Source organism: Belonocnema kinseyi, chromosome 1 (genome assembly GCF_010883055.1).
Source record: "Belonocnema kinseyi isolate 2016_QV_RU_SX_M_011 chromosome 1, B_treatae_v1, whole genome shotgun sequence".
NCBI classification, from domain to species: domain Eukaryota; kingdom Metazoa; phylum Arthropoda; class Insecta; order Hymenoptera; family Cynipidae; genus Belonocnema; species Belonocnema kinseyi.
The window spans coordinates 16,822,200-16,839,208 of NC_046657.1; the positions used below are offsets into that span (position 1 = coordinate 16,822,200).

The following is a 17,009-nucleotide window of genomic DNA, read 5'->3' on the forward strand; positions in this document are numbered from 1 at the left end:
CAGGGAAAAATGACGGGAAAGTCGAGCAATTTTTAAAATGAATTTTTGCGGCCACTCTCAATTATATTTTATAAATGAAAATTTGAGTTTAAAATTAATCAAAATTGAAGAGCAGTTACAAAAATTGGGTATTTTTTCTCACAGCATGTGATAGTATTGCACATATATGCTAAAGTAGAGTACAAGCTAACAAGAGTGGTGAATGAGGAGGAGGAGGAGGAGCTTTTTTAATCCGAGGTTTATTTTCCAGGATTAAACATTATTTATTCCATTCATAAAAAATTCGACAATAAAAATGTTACAAGCTTAGAATTTTGGTCTTTGAATACTAATAGTCAGAGAAAATGAAAAATTAGTCAGGGAAAAATGGCAAGAAAGTCGAGCAATTTTAAAAATGAATTTTTGCGGCCACTCTCTATTATATTTTATAAGAAAAAATTTGAGTTTAAAATTAATCAAGTTTGAAGAGCAGTTACAAAAATTGGGTATTTTTTCTCACAGCATGAGATAGTGTTGCACATATATGCTAAAGTAGAGTACAAGCTAACAAGAGTGGTGAATGAGGGGGAGGAGGAAGGTTAGGAGGAGGAAGATGAGGAGGAGGATGATGAGATGGAGGAAGAAGGAGAAGGTAGATGAGGAGGAGGAGTTTTTTTAATCCGAGTTTTATTTTCCAGGATTCCCGGCTTTTACGGCTGCAGCAGCCGCAGCTGCAGCGGCAGCACAGACGACTGCTTATGCCGCTGGAGGCAAGCAAATCGAGGGTCCTGAGGGTGCAAATCTTTTTATCTATCACCTTCCCCAGGAGTTTACGGACTCGGATCTCGCCACGACCTTCCTGCCTTTTGGAAACGTCATCTCTGCTCGAGTCTTTATCGACAGAAATACGAAGAGGAGCAAATGCTTTGGTAAATATCATGAATCACAGTCCGCCCCCCCCCCCTTTTTTTACCGAATCCCCCTTTTTCATTTTTCAATAATGTAGTTAAAATTTCAACAAAAAATATGAATTTTTAACAGAGAATGTAATTTTTGATATTTCAAGCAAAAAAGATTTTTATTTTACATTGAAAACATTTTAATCAAAATTTTCCATATTAGATCTTTATTGTTAAGGGTACATTTTTAATTAAAAGAATTTTAAAATGCAGTTTAGGAGGCCAAAAGAAATGAAATAGTTGAACAATTTTCGGGAAGATTTGAATCATTTAAATAATATTTAGCAATTTTGAAAAAATTCAAACATAATTTAAAATTTGAACTGATTAAAAAAACTGGTGAAGAAAATTTAAATTTGTAGAGATTTTGAGAACAAATTTGGATGCAGTTTAAGGAATTTACAAGGTTTTAAGATACTAAAAATATTGTTTTGATATTCATAGATATATTTTTAATTATTTATCATTTAAAAAAAAAATGGGAATATTTAAAATATATATATTTTTTAATAATCAAATTGTGAGGTATAAACAACAATTAAACACTTAATAATTTGAAACTAATTGAAATTAAATCATTTAATTTTTTCAGCCTAAAATTGCTTAAGATGATATAATTTTCAAAAAATTTAAATTTATTTATTCATTCTTCAGTTTAGTGCATCAAAAATTATAACGTGGGTTTCATATTTTTTAAATTTAATCTCAATCCTTAAACTGCAAAATTAATACCAGTTTAAAGTTTTGCATTTTAGCAGCATTTAATTTAAAATTGTTCAATTTGTTAATATTGTCTATTTTATTTGTCTAAATTATCTTTGAATTACAGTGTTTGTTAAAAAAATTTTTTTTTTAGATGACATTTAATTTTTCTCTACTAAAAGTTTAAAAAATTCACTTTTGATTAAAAATGATCTCTTTTATTTAGAATTTTATTTCTTTAGTTGATAAGTGACCCATTTTTCGATAATACTTATTTTCGTTGAAAATAATTTTTTTATTTATCTGAAAATTTAACTTTTTTTTTTTTTGAAAATTCGTTGTTTTTTGTTATTTTTTTTTTTTGCTTGAATATTAAATTTTTTTACTGAAAATGTAACTATTACATTTTTTGTTGAAAAGGTACCTTTTTTTAGTTTTAAATTCGTCTTTTTAACGGAAAATTAATCTTCTTGTTTGATAATTCAGCTTTTTGTTGAAATTCGTTTTTTAACTCAATTTATTAATAAAATAATCAATCAGACAGAAAATTAATCAACTACTTAAAAATAATTTAATTCATGGTTTTCCATTGAAAACTTCACTATATTTGGATGAAAATTCTTTGCTTTTACAGTTAACTATTTTTTTTTAAATATTCGTTTTTTCTTCTTGAAAATGTATCTTTGTTATTTCATAGTTCTTTTTTTTTGTTTGTTAAAAATTCATTTCTATAGTATTCACTTCTATTTTATTTAACAATTTTATTCATTTAAATATTGAAAATAGATTAATTGAAATTGTTTGAACACTTTTTCCAATTTATGTTTTAATTTTAATATCAATATCAAAATGTGATGGAATTATAACCGCCTCTCAATCAAAATGGTTAAATTCTCAGTTTTAACCCTCAAACAGTACAGTGGTGCGAATTCGCACCAGTGTACCGTTTAGGTATAATAATATTATATTAAATAATAATATTTAACTGAAAAAGGTTCAAACTTTTTTAAGAGTTTAAATTTTCTAATTTCATCGACCGCAAAATGTTTTCTAAACCTGGAGGAAAAAACGGGAACTTTTTTTTGAACAGAAAGCCTGAATATGATTGAATTTTTACCGCTTCTGATTCAAAATTGTTAAATTCTCAGCTTTAATCCTGAAACAGTATACTGGTGCGAATTCGCATCAGTGTACCGTTTACGTATAATAATATTATATTAAATAATAATATTTAAGTTAAAAAAGGTTTAAACTTTTTTAAGAGTTTGAATTTTCTAATTTCATCGGCCGCAAAATGTTTTCTGAACCTAGGGGAAAAAACGGGAACTTTGTTTTTTTTTTTAAATAGAAATCCTGAATGTGATTGAATTTTAACCGCCTCTCAATCAAAATTGTTAAATTCTCAGTTTTAACCCTCAAACAGTGCACTGGTGCTTATCTGCACCAGTGTACCGTTCACGTATAATATTATATTAAATAATAATATTTAACCTAAAAAGGTTCAAACTTTTTTAAGAGTTTGAATTTTTTAATTACATCGGCCGCAAAATGTTTTCTGAACCTGGAGGAAAAAACGGGAACTTTTTTTTTAACAGAAAGCCTGAATATGATTGAATTTTTACCGCTTCTGATTCAAAATTGTTAAATTCTCAGCTTTAATCCTCAAACAGTATACTGGTGCTAATTCGCACCAGTGTACCCTTTACGTATGCTGGTTTGGAGTCTACCGTTTGAGGGTTAAAAATGAAGAAAAATCGGTAATATTTCGGATTTTTTTAGGCTTCGTGTCATATGATAACACGAAGAGTGCGCAGGCCGCAATCCAGGCGATGCACGGATTTCCAATCGGGCAAAAAAGACTCAAGGTTCAGCCAAAGCGACCCAAGGATAACACCAAGGTCTACTAGCCATCCTCAGCGATCCTTCAAGGTAGATAATCTCCGAATTTTATACCAAATTCGAATTACGAATTCGATTCGTCGCCGATTTCCAAAGTATTAAGTTATTAACGAATAGTATTTTTTATTTTTTATTTTTTTCGAGAAAAGACTTCTCTTCTTTTTTCTTTTTCTTCTTTGTTATCTCGAGAGTCCGCTTCTTTTATATTTGGAAGCTTCTTTTCTCTCGAGTCTAGTCAATCAGTATTTCCCTCAAGCTGGAAATCTGGAATACCGAGACTCTCAGCGAATCACTATTGTCATTAATATTCTAGTCTCGCTATCAATTTTCTGTGATATTACTCGAAGTACAAACTACAAAGTGGACGGAAAATAAATCGAGTATCCTCTCTTCTTAAGTTTACTGTTTAGAAACTAAAAGTTTACATTTTTTAGAGAGTAAAATTTTTAATAGTAATATAAATACACTCTTAGAATTTAAATGTTGTCTATTTAAATTTAGTTTCTTCTTTTCCATTTGGAAATGAGTCTTATTTTCAAAGTCTTTAAATTTGAAGGACTTGTTTTTTTTGTTATGTGTGTTTTGTTATTACAAGTAAATAATTAAGGAAAGTTCTAATTTAAGGTTTTCTACATTACCGACGTGGTTTGTGTCTGTGGTAAGCTTCTAGAATATTTTTGATTGCTTGACAAAATTATATTTGCACAATAGGGGTATTTTTAAATGTAATTAAACTTATATTTATATTTTAATAATATTATTGAAAATTTAATTTAAAATTATTTTAATAATAATTATGAATTAATAAATGTTTCTAAAAAATAAAAATTTTAAATTATATTTTTAATATATTAATTTTATGATAATAATATTAAAGTTTATCCCTTAAAATTTTTTAAAGCCCAAAATCCAAATTGGATAAAATAAAAGATTGCTTTTTTTATACAAATTAATCATCGAAATTGATAGTTTATTCGTAAGAGAATGTGAAATTTTAATTCATTCAGTTTGAAAGAACGTTTCAATGTACAATTTTCAAAAGTTTTCTATTTTTTTTTATTGCAAAAAGTAAAAAATTCCATAATTTTAGGATCAAAATTGAACTATTTCGTAGAATATTCGTCTTTTTGGATGAATTCCACTGTTTTTGTTTAGTTAATTAAAACAAAAATATTTTTTAGTTGAAAATGCAACTTCTTGGTTAAAGTTTGAACTAATTTGTTAAACATTTTTTTTTTAATTTAAAATATATCTTTTTTAGTGAAAATTAATTTTTTTAAATTGAAAATGTAAATATAAAATTTTTGGTTGAAAATTGATGTTTTTTAGTTGAAAACTCAAATATTTGGTTGGAAATTCTTGTATATTATTGAAAAATTTGACTTTTTCAATAGAAATTTAATTTTCTTGGCATAAAATTCATCTTTTTCGTTGAAAATTCGTTTCTTTGCTTATCAAATAATTCTTTTTTTTTTGAAAATTCGTTTTTTTCGCTCACTTAAGTTTTATTTTTATTAGTTGAAAGTTGTTGAATGTTGTTACAAATTCTTTTTTTTTTCAGAAAATTAATTATAACTTTACCCACTTTATGTTGGCAATTTAAATTTTTAAGTTAAAAATGTATTTCTTTAATTGATAATTGAAATTCGAATTTTTTGTTGAAAATTACATTCTTTTTTTTCTTAATTGAACTTTTTCTTAAACCCGTTTTTTTCTTTGTTTAAAAATGTATATATTTTATAGAAAATTCGTATTTTTGGTTAGACAATTATTGTTTGTTATATATATTCTTTGATTAATTTTGTTATAAATTGATTTTTTAAATTTAAAATGTAAATATTACATTTTTGGTTGGAAATTTATGTTTTTTAGTTCAAATCTCAATGGTTTGTCTGAAAATTTATATATTTGATTAAAAACTCGACTTTTTGAGTAGAAAATAATTCTTTTTGATTAAAAATTCAACTTTTTGCTTTAAAATTCATTTATTTGCTTTTGAAGTTAACTATTTTTTGATATTTGTTTCTTTTTGCTTCAAAGTTCATATTTTTTAATTGAAAATTCTTTTTCTTTTGACAATTCATCTTTTTGCTTAAAATTTTTAACTATTTGATTGAAAATCCGTTTTTTTTTAAATCTATTCTTTTTACTGAATATTTAACTATTCAATTTTTGTTTGAAATATTCATTTTTTCTGTTGAAAATTGAACTGTTTTGTTGTTTTGTTAAATTTATCTGTTGGTTGAAAATTTAACAACTTAGTTGAACATTCATTATTTTTTGTGGAAATTGATCTTTTCTACTTAAGATTTCAACTACAGGTTTGAAAATTCGTTTTTTCACATTGAAATTCGACTATTTGGTGAAAAAAAAATCTGAAAAAACTTTGAAACGTTCTTTTTCAGTAAACAATAATGTTATGTTTATGAAATTGAGAAATAATTTAGAAAAATAATTTTTTAAACTAAATGACGTCCACTTTTACTTTTTTTCCGAGAATAAACTACAAAATTTTATTATGAATGTGTAAAATTCTCTCTTATGGCAAACAAATTTTGCGTAAACAGCTTCACGGTGTTATTTATTATCTCAATTAATTATTAAATTTGTTTACGCAAAATTCTATAATTTGATTACGTGATTAAAAATATTCTAGAAACTTAGCACGGACACAAATCACTTGATGTCGGCAAGGTAGAAATTTACAATTATAACTCATCTTTCTCATCTTGCATCAAAGAAGTATTTTTTTTATAAAACGATGACACGTCACGATTTGTGACTGATTTAAAAAAAGAGTTCATCATTCTTTTGTGAAAGAGGCAGAATTTTCAAATTTTGCTCGACAGCACCGTGCACACGCATTTTTTTGTTTTTAAATTTTCGTCTCGCTTTTATAACCAGAGGAGTTTCAGGTTTTATCATGTTGTGTTGCATTCGATGTCGGTATTTATTTTATTTTTGTATATTTTTGTTGTTGTAAAATTGCAATCTGTGTTCTAACACGGTTTTTAAAATCACGAATATAACATGGAGTTCTAAATTTTTCTGATTTATGGATACCTAAAAGTTTTGGTTTTATTATTTGATGAATTATCTCGGTTATATTTTTTACTTGCTACTTTTTCTTTCATGAATGAAAATTAGAACTCTAGATTAATCGATCATTATTTAGGTATTCGTGATCAATTATTGTCAGTGTGACAATTCCCTGTGTGTGTTACATTGTCATTCTACAATAAATGGTAAACTTTCATTTCCATGTGAGTGAAAATTGGGAATTCCAAATCGAATACCATCCAGGACATTTTCTCGAAAACCTGAATTTATTTATAATATTTAACACAGATTTTATATTTCTTATTGTAAATTAATTTAATTTCAAAATTATACTAATTTTAAATCAATAGAGATTGAAGGCCGGCGAGATTAAAATTAAAATCTTCTCAAATTAATTAAAATAGTGGAAGTTTTTTTAACATTTTTTAAACCTTTCAAAATTTATACAATTCGAATTTTCGGATTTTGTAATCCTGCTTTTCTACTGGTAAGCCTATTGTTTATTTAGAAGCCGATTTTTTCTATTTGGAAGCTAATATTTCACTTTTGAATGAATTTTTTCAAAACGACGATTTAAAAATATATATATATATATATATAAATTAAGTTTTAGAATGCATGAATCTATTTTTGTGCCTATCAAAACAGAATTAAAATTAAAAAAAAAATAGTTTCTGACTTGTAGACCGAACCATTTCTTTAACAAAAAAAAGTCGAAAAAGTTATTTCATTTCAAATCTGATTTTTTGTATAAAAACTGTTTTTCTTTTTAAAACTTAATCTTTTTTGCAGAAATCGTCTTTTGTAACTGAAAAATTATTTTTAATCAAAATAAGTAGGCTTTATTTGAAAAATGATTATTTTTTACATAAACTTATTTTGTTCGCAGAAATGATTTTTTTATAAACTATTATATTAACTATAAAATAGATTTTTCTATTTAGAAACCGAGTTTAGCGTGAAAAAGAATTTGTATTTCGAAAAACTTTTTCCTTATTATGAAACTAATGTTTCGAACAATTTTTTTTTTTTTTTTTTTATTTAAAGACATAATCTTTATATTAAACCAATGATTTCGTAGGTAAAAACCGAATTTTTTTTTCAGCAGAAAATTATTTAAAAAAAAAAATAAGTAGACTTTATGTAGATAACCGTTTTTTCCCTAAAAAGGTAATTTTTTACGTAGAAATAAATTTATTATTCATAAATAATTATTTTTATTACAAAACCTATTATTTATATAAAAATGGAAATCGAAATTTTACGTGAAAATCAATTTTTTTTATTTTGAAACCCCCTTTGGAAATGAAAGAACGAGTTTCTTTTTAAGTTTTTAAACCAACTTTTTATGTAAAAACAGAATCTTAAAAAAAAACAGTTGATTTTATACTTAAAACCAACATTTTTCTACAGAAGACCTATTTTTTTGTGTACATAACCTGATTTTTTACGTAGAAATAATTTATTTTTAACGATTTATTCGATTTTTTGAAATAATAAAATTTATTCTCTTCTAAAAAATCGTTCTTTGTACAGAAAACAAGTTTGTCCATTAAAAATTGATTTTTTTTTGACTAAAATTGAAAAATTGTTTTTGTGATACTCTTTTATTTATTTTAACATTCTTAAAATTAAAAGAATTTCCATTAGAGGTTTTATTTATTTATCATTAGGTTTTAGTTTAAGTAACAGTTTTTAAATTTTTTAAAATTATTTCAAGTAAAAAAGAGCTGTATGCAAAAAAAGAAACGGTTTTCGAAATAGTCGGCTCATTTTTATTTAAAATAATTTTCTAGTTGCGAAAATCGATTTCTGCAGAAAAAGTCGGTTTTAAATAGAAAACCACTTTTATTCCAAAATTCTGTTTTTTATAAAAACATTTGGTTTAAAAATAAAAAATAAAATTATTTCGGACTATACTTAGATATTTTCATTAAAAACGCGTTTCAAAATTTTTAAAATCGATTATCACGTAAAGAATCGGTTTTGAGAGACATCAAAATAGGAGACGACTGCAAAATCCCGACAAATAAAATTCCCGAATTTTTAAAAATAAATATGATTCATTTATTAAAAATAAAATATTCCGCTATTTTTATCGAAGAAAAATTGTTGTTTTTTTTTAGTATTCAAATTTTTCAAAATTGTTATTTTAATTTAAAATAACGATAATTGAAAAAAAAAATATTTCTTAAGAGCATATGTCTTTAAATTTATTTTTTGATGAAAGTATTAGATCATAAATTTAATGTATGAATAATATTGACTTTAAAACATGTTTTTAATTTTTTTAACTCGAGAATTTTGAAAATTCCATAATATTATGAAATGTCGGGAATTTTATTTTTCGCAATTTTTATATTTCGGCCACCTTATAATTTCAAGAATTTTACTGTTTAGGGAATTCTAATTTTTTGGGATTTTCCCGTAGTCTCAAAAATAGATTGTTGCATTCAAAAACCTCATTTTTATTTTTTTATAGAGTTTAATTTTGAAAAAATGCATTCTTAAGTGAAAGATGGGTTTCCAACTATTTTTTATAAGTTTGAGATGTTTCTTTTTTTTTTTTGTTTTACTTCATTGATGAAAAATCAGTTTGGCTGCGTGCCTGCCACGAGAATGAGCTTCTGGATGCCTGGATGGGATCCGATTGGAAATTCGACTCTCGAACTCTCCTCCATCGGCTTTTTTATGATCGATCCTTCGTTCATGAATTATACGTTATACGATGTGCACGCTGCCGTACATTAATCACGTACATATTCGGTAGATATATAGTTATATTATATACGACTCACGTAAAAAAAAAATCTACTCGCGTCCTGTCGTGTTAATATTACTAAGTTATATGGTGAATTACACTGCGAAGCTTTTTCTAGTCATTATAGTACTAACATCGCAATGTCTTTCGAGGGACCAACACCCGCCAAAAAAACCGAGCAAAATTCATTCTAATCTTCAAAACCAGAAAAAGCGGATTTTTAACATTTTCAATTAAATTTTAAATTCTTTAGTTACTGTTTCATTTAGTAATTTCTCATATATTAGGGTAGCATTTATTTAAGAAGTGCTTAAATAAATCTCTTTTCGAGGTCTTGGAAATTAATTTCTGGATTTGAATTCTTTGTGTCTATTTAACATTTTTTTATATATATATATATGTGCATATAATTTTTAAAAAGCTTGTTATGCTCTGATTGAGGAACGAGAAAGAGGATCCAGTGAGAGGAATATTTTCTGATGTTTATTTACGCAAAGAACTGAGATTTGTAGTTTGAAAACAAGAGTTTTTCTACCAGAGAACTCATTTTTATTTTGGAAACTCATTTCTTTATTAAGGCACCAATGATTCAATTTTGAAATGATTTTTTTTTACTTGTAAGTCTTTCTTTTTTCTTTTTTAAAAATGGGTTTTAATATTCTGTAGGAACTGATTCTCGTATCTGCAAAATAGGTGTATTTAAATAAATTGTTTTCAATCAATAAAACCGGTTTTTAAATACTAATTTACGTTTATAACACAAATTTGGCGATCCAAAGATACGTTTATTTCTTCCAAAGTTTCCACACAATCCTTGAACAATTTTACTGGCGTCAATATTTTTTCGCGACATTAGCGCCTTTTTGCGGCGTTGAATATTTTTTCCCGAAGTTGGGCATCCTTTTTCCGACGTTCGCTCTCCTTTTCCCGGCATTGACCCATTTTTCCCACATTAGGTTTCCTTTTCTCGACGTTAGATATTTTTTCCTGACTTTGGCGCTCCTTTTTCCGATGTTGGGTCTTCTTTTCCCGCAGTTTAATATTTTTCCCGAAATTGGGTCTACTTTTTCCGGCTTTAAATTACTTTTTTCGGCCTTAGGTCTCCTTTTTCCGACGTTGGATCTCCCCTTCCCGGCGTTAAATATTTTTTCTTGACGTTGGATCTCCTTTTCACGGCGTTAAATATTGTTTCCAATGTTGGGTTTCCTTCTCCCGTCGTTAAATATTTATTCCCAACATTGTGTGTCCTTTCTCCGACGTTTGATTTCCTGTTCTCGGCATTGGCCCTTTTTCCCAACGTTGGGTCTCTTTTCCAGCATCTAAATTTTGTCCCCGATGTTGGGGTCTCCTTTTTCCGACGCTGGGTCTCCTTTTCCCGGCAATAAATATTTTTCCCAACGTTGGGTTTCCTTTTTCCGCCGTTTGGTCTTCTTTTCCCAGAATTGGCCCTTTCTCCCAACGTTGGGTCTCTTTCCCGGCATACATTTTTTTCCCGGCGTTACATTTTTTTGCCGAGGTTGGGTGTCCTTTTTCTGACGTTGGGTCTCCTTTTCCCGACGTTAAATATTTTTTCCCGGCTTTAGGTCTCCTTTTCTCGACGTTGGATTTCTTTTTCCCGGCATTGGCTCTTTTTCCCAACGTTGGGTCTCTTCCCCGGCGTAAAATATTTTTTCTCGACGTTGGGTCTCCTTTTTCCGGCGTTCAATATTTTTTTCCGTCGTTGGGTGTTCTTTTTTCGAGGTTGGGTCTTCTTTTCGCGATTTTAAATATTTTTTCACGGCGTTGCGTCTCCCTTTTCCGACGTTGGATCTTCTTTTCCCGGCATTGACTCTTTTTCCCAAAGTTGGATCTCTTTTTCCCGACGTTAAATATTTTTTCTCGATGTTGGGTCTCCTTTTCCCGGCGTTAAATATTTTTTGCCGACGTTTGGTGTCCTTTTTCCGACGTTAAATATTTTTCCCTGCATTCGCCCTTTTTCAAAACGTTAGGTTTCCTTTTCCCCGCGTTAAATATTTTTTCTCGACGTTGGGTCTCCTTTTTCCGGCGTTCAATATTTTTTTCCGTCGTTGGGTGTTCTTTTTTCGACGTTGAGTCTTCTTTTCGCGATTTTAAATATTTTTTCACGGCGTTGCGTCTCCCTTTTCCGACGTTGGATCTCCTTTTCCCGGCATTGACTCTTTTTCCCAAAGTTGGATCTCTTTTTGCCGACGTTAAATATTTTTTCTCGATGTTGGGTCTCCTTTTCCCGACGTTAAATATTTTTTGCCGACGTTTGGTGTCCTTTTTCCGACGTTAAATATTTTTCCCTGCATTCGCCCTTTTTCAAAACGTTAGGTTTCCTTTTCCCAGCGTTAAATATTTTTTCCCGACGTTGGGTCTCCGTTTTCCGACGTTAGATATTTTTCCCGACGTTGGGTCTCCTTTTTTCGGGTTTAAATATTTTTTCCCGGCGTTGAGTCTTATTTTTCCGACGTTGGGTCTTCTTTTTCCGACGTTATATATTTTTTTCCTGCATTGGCCCTTTTTCCCAACGTTAGGTTTCCTTTTCTCGGCGTTAAATATTTTGTCCGACGTTGGGCCTCCTTTTCCCGACGTTGGGTCTCCTTTTTTAGGTGTTAAATATTTTTTTCCGGCGTTGGGTCTCCTTTTTCCGACGTTGGGTCTCCTTTTTCCGACCTTTAATATTTTTACCCTGCATTCGCCCTTTTTCCCAGCCTTAGGTTTCCTTTTCCCAGCGTTAAATATTTTTTCCCGAGGTTGGGTCTCCGTTTCCCGACGTTGGGTCTCCTTTTTCAGATGTTGGGTCTCCTTTTTTCGCTGTTAAATATTTTTTCCCTGCATTGGCCCTTTTTTCTAACGTTACGTTTCCTTTTCCCGGCGTTAAGTATTTTTTTTCGACGTTGGGCCTCCTTTTCCCGACGTTGGGTCTCCTTTTTTCGGTGTTAAATATTTTTTCTCGGCGTTGGGTCTCCCGTTTCCTACATAGGATATTTTTTCTGACGTTGGGTCTCCTTTTTCTGATGTTGGGCCTCCTTTTTTCGGTGTTAAATATTTTTTTCCAGCGTTGGGTATCCCTTTTCCGATGTTGGGTCTCCTTTTCCCGACGTTAAATATTTTTTCCCTGCATTGGCCCTTTTTCCAACGTTAGGTTTCCTTTTCCCGGCGTAAAAATACTTTTTTCCGGACGTTGGGTCTCCTTTTTCCGACGTAGGGTTCCTTTTCCCGACATTAAGTATTTTTTTCTCGACGTTGGGTCTCCTTTTCCCGGCATTAAATATTTTTTCCCGAGGTTGGGTCTCCTTTTTGCGACGTTGGGTCCTTTTTTCTGATTGTTACTGATCCTCTGCACATAGCGGACAAAGTTAATAATTTGTATTCATAATCATTTAGTTTATTCATAAAAGTAAGTAAAAGTTTTAAATCATTCAGTTTAAAAAGAGTTTTTAGGGAGAAAACTAACAAATGCCATAATTTGAGGTTCAATTGTACACCTCAAGTTTCCTGCGGATATTCCTCTGACATCCGAATTTCCGGCTGGTAGGATTCGAAACCTATCGAAAATAAATGTATCTGTGATCGCCAAAAATGTGTTATAAATTTTTGTCGATTTAAAACAAACATCATTTTTTACTGTTAAATTAAATGTTCACCTAGATCCTCGTTGCTTTCTTCTGTTTTTTCTTTGTTTTTTTTGGCGGGGTATCTGTGGGTTTGTCCTTGGTGTCACCGGAAGTTAAAAATTCCAGTAGCACCAAATGCCGAGTTCCCAGACGCGGGGGTTCCCCCATTTCCAGTGTGGTGGTGACTAACTTGTCCGTGTGTTTTGTTTGTGTGCCAGCAGGTGGCCTGTGACGTTGTGACCGTTTACTCTGGACCGGAGTTGCCGTGCCATGTCTGTCTCAGTCAGTCGATCTGTCAGTCACGACTCGATCTCTTTTTTCTTTCTACTTTCTCTATCACCTTCACACAAACATTCAAAAATCCCACCCTCTGACAAAAAAAAAAGAAAGAAAACAAACTTTTTTTCCTCCACTTTTCTCCAATTTTCCTCTCTCATCCGTCAAATCGACCGCGAAAACCGATCGCAAGCCTGGAAGTGGTCAAAAAACACGATTGGCAGAATTTAAGCAAATTCTGCCCCGCCATCTTGAGTCAATATATGCCTCGGCAGTTTTTGAGCAGATTAAGGCAAAATCTGTATGAATCTTGAAAACAGAAAAAGATTTGAAATAAATTTTGACGAGCAGATTTCGGGCAGAGCCATTAATGTAAATAAATTATACATATTGCGAGTATAAATATATGTGTGCCTGTGCTGAGGTCGATCTACGAATTTTGGAGAACGTCGTATGTCCTGTGCAGCGACGAAAAAAAAAAAAAACAAAAAACAAAAAAAACACGGGACAACTAGAAACCGGGATCCAGTTCGTGACACGAAGTTCGAAAATCGAGAGAAACAATCATTGTATAAATATTATTAAATATGTTAATTAATAACGCGAACTTCGTTGTCGATATTTAGTAATCAGCGTGGTCGATTGTGCGAGAGAAATAAGCAAGATAACATATATTATTATACGAGAATTAGATATATTAAACGTTGACTGAAAATTATTTTTATCGAGTGATTATCGCGGAATCTGCATTGATCGAAGACCGACGAACAAAAGACGCGGATTTATTTCCAAAGGGGAAGAAAGATCAAATTTTTCGGAGAAGCAACCAATTTTTGATTTGACATTTTTTAAATTAGAAAACGATTTTTCTATTTGTAAAATCAGCCGATATTAAAAAAGTTGAATTTAAATGAAAAACTGCTTTTTGAATCAGGTTTTTCTTTACTTGCATTTTTTAATATCAAAACAGAAAATATCCGTTTTTAAATTTCGCGCCAGAATCGTAAGGTCACGTTTAGATATAACTACTAATCTCGAGGTTATTCTGGCGCGAAATTTAAATCGGTTCCAATCGGGTTCTAGATATAGATACCGATTTTTGTACTTTGGCACCGAAAATTTATATAAAAGCCAAGTTTTCTATTTAAAAATAGATTTTTCTTATTTAAAACCGATATTTGTTGCATAAAAACCAAGTTTTTTATTTGAAAAACAAAAATTTATGCATAAATTAATTTTTATATTTTGAAACCGTTTGTTTATAAAAAACCAAGTTTTGTCTTTGGAAACCGATTTTTTTATATAACAACTGGGTATAAAAATTGATTTTATACGTAAAATAGATTTTTTCTATTTAAAAACTGATTTTATTGCACAAAAACCGAGTTTTTTATTTAGAAAACAATTTTTATCCTAAAAAATTCTTTATCTATTTTGAAGTCGCTGTTTATATAAAAATCGGGACTTATATCTAGAAAATGAATTTTTTTCTGCAATAATTTAATCAAAAATTGGTTACTTCCCCTGATTTTGAATCTTTTTCCAATTTTAGGAAAGTGAAATCTTTGTGTGAAAATTTTCGTTTTCCCGCTCGACAAAATAATTTGCTAGCTGAGGTTCGTAAGAAGATACCAAAAATAAAAAAAGAACACACGTGAACATAAAACAAAGAAGAGTTTAAGAGGCATTTTTAAAAGACTTTGTATAGGATTGTATCATAGATAGAGTTCTACAATTTTTGAGAAACTCTGAGAATATTACCAAAATCATTGTGCAGAATGAAGAAAATATATTTAATTTTCTTACCATTCCAGTTTAAAGATTAATTTAAAATGTTAAAAACAAATTTCAATCAGAAATTTGAACCACCATTCAAATATTCCAAAGATTTTTCTACTAAAATTCTGAAAACGAATTGTACCAAAATTACAATTGTGATAAAAACATTTTTCAAATGAATAAATAAAATCTGAGTAATATTCTCGGTTAATTTTCTCGAATAATATAAATAATTTAGAACTCTAATAGGGTCGGATTAGGATCGCGTACGTGTTTTAGACAATTTGTATATCTGCGTTTTTTTTTTTAATATCCAAAAAGATCACGTGGTACAAAAATTGAAAATGTCCTTCAACCTAGCCTCCTAGGCTTCTCAGTGTCCTCTTTGGTCTCGAAAAACTTTTTACTATTCTTAAAACAATGTTTTCTATATATTTCCATTCGTCTTTTCTATATTTCTAATCATGTTTAATATATTTGGATCACTTTTATTACATTTTTTTGCAACAGTGTTTGAATTGTCTTTTTGAATCTTGTTAATTTTCGATTTTTTCTTTCCTTTTTTTTTTGTATATATATTTTTCTGGTGACGATTCTTTTTTGGGGTTAAGTGTGAAAAATACTAGAAAGCGGTATTAGGGTTCTCCTGATTCTTTATTTGTCGAATCCTTTTTTTCTCTCTCACTTCCTTGTACTCACTTTGTCGAGCTCGGAGTCGTGGTTCTCGTCGAGTCCCGGATTTCTGCGAAATTGTTGAAATAAACGAAATGCCCGATTACGGTCGTAGTGTCCGAATTTAACCGAGGTGGCCGAATTTCCCGAAATGGCCAGACTGGCTGAATTTGGCCGAAGTGGCCGAACTGACCGAATTTGACTATAATGGCCGAACTGGCCGAATTTGACCGAAGTGGCCGAACTGGCCGCAGAAGCGACGGAGAAATAAAAGAGAGATCCTCAAACTGAAAAGTGTAACGCATGTGCATCCTGACTTCGGCATCCGCTTTATTTGTTGCTCCTGCGATTAGCGATCGACCTTTTTCCGACGTTATAATTTTTTTTACATCCCTTTTTCTCGTTACCATGTATATATTATTATATATGTATGTGTATGCATATGTACCAGACCAAATCACGGGGCAAGCGATCCTGCTGGAGTCCCCCTAATCCACAATCTCACAAAAATCTATTTTTAATGGCAATTTAATTTTTATTAGTCAAAAATCACCTAACTAAAATCAATTTTTTAGTTTTTTCTTTCCTAGCACAAAATTTGTGTGTCCTTGTGCGAAATTTTGTTTTACGAAAAAAATTATTTGCAAACTATCATTTGCTGTCCAACGATTCTCTGCTGAGAATTTCTCTGCAAAATAATGTTCTCAAACAGGAAATTCGCCTGTAAACAAATTTTCTGTAGAACTGTCAATTTTGTCGAAAAATTGTCTAAAAGAGAATTTTGTTCGCAAGAAAATTGTCTGCAATAATCAATACTGCCGGCATATTTTAATTTTTTTTAACTGTCTCTAGAGCATCAATTTAATATGAAACAAAAAAAAACAATTGTGCAAAATTGTAAGAGATTGTACAATAAAAAAAATTGTACAGTTCATGGCAAAACTTGTGTTCTATAGAAAAAAAAAACTAATGTGAAATTGTGGATTAGGGGATGATGGTTGACGAGCTGGTGAGCTCCAAGCAAGATACCAAAGACGTGTCTTAATTAACCGATGTACTTACGCAAAGCTAACGACTAATCACGTTGAGCCAATTGACTAACAAGTGAGAACCAAGCACACAAAACTTAGAGCCTAGTCATAACTGTCGTTACGATTATATTTCTGTACGTTCGTCATCGTCATTGTATGATCATCGTCGTCGATATGACGTCCTCGGCAATCGTCATCCTAGAGTAGTCATTTCCAAAATTTTGAAATCCACTTTTCTCTCAAATATTTAAAAAAAAGGGTCTAAAAATAT

At 30.1% G+C, this 17,009-nt stretch overlaps 1 protein-coding gene across 13 annotated transcripts in view; it reads left to right on the plus strand.

Moving 5' to 3' along the window:
• Positions 1-13,326, plus strand: part of LOC117171515 (CUGBP Elav-like family member 2) — a 979,205-nt gene extending 965,879 nt beyond the window's left edge. For 11 of the 13 annotated variants that reach the window (XM_033358892.1, XM_033358936.1, XM_033358918.1 and 8 more), the window contains 3 exons: positions 678-908; positions 3,420-3,569; positions 13,199-13,326. In XM_033358892.1, the coding sequence (XP_033214783.1) occupies positions 678-908; positions 3,420-3,547 (359 nt within the window). In that variant the 3' untranslated portion in view covers positions 3,548-3,569; positions 13,199-13,326. Of the gene's footprint in view, positions 1-677; positions 909-3,419; positions 3,570-13,198 lie in introns of those variants that run through there. The other 2 variants (XM_033358909.1, XM_033358961.1) reach the window with 2 other exon arrangements.
• Positions 13,327-17,009: the final 3,683 nt, after the last annotated feature.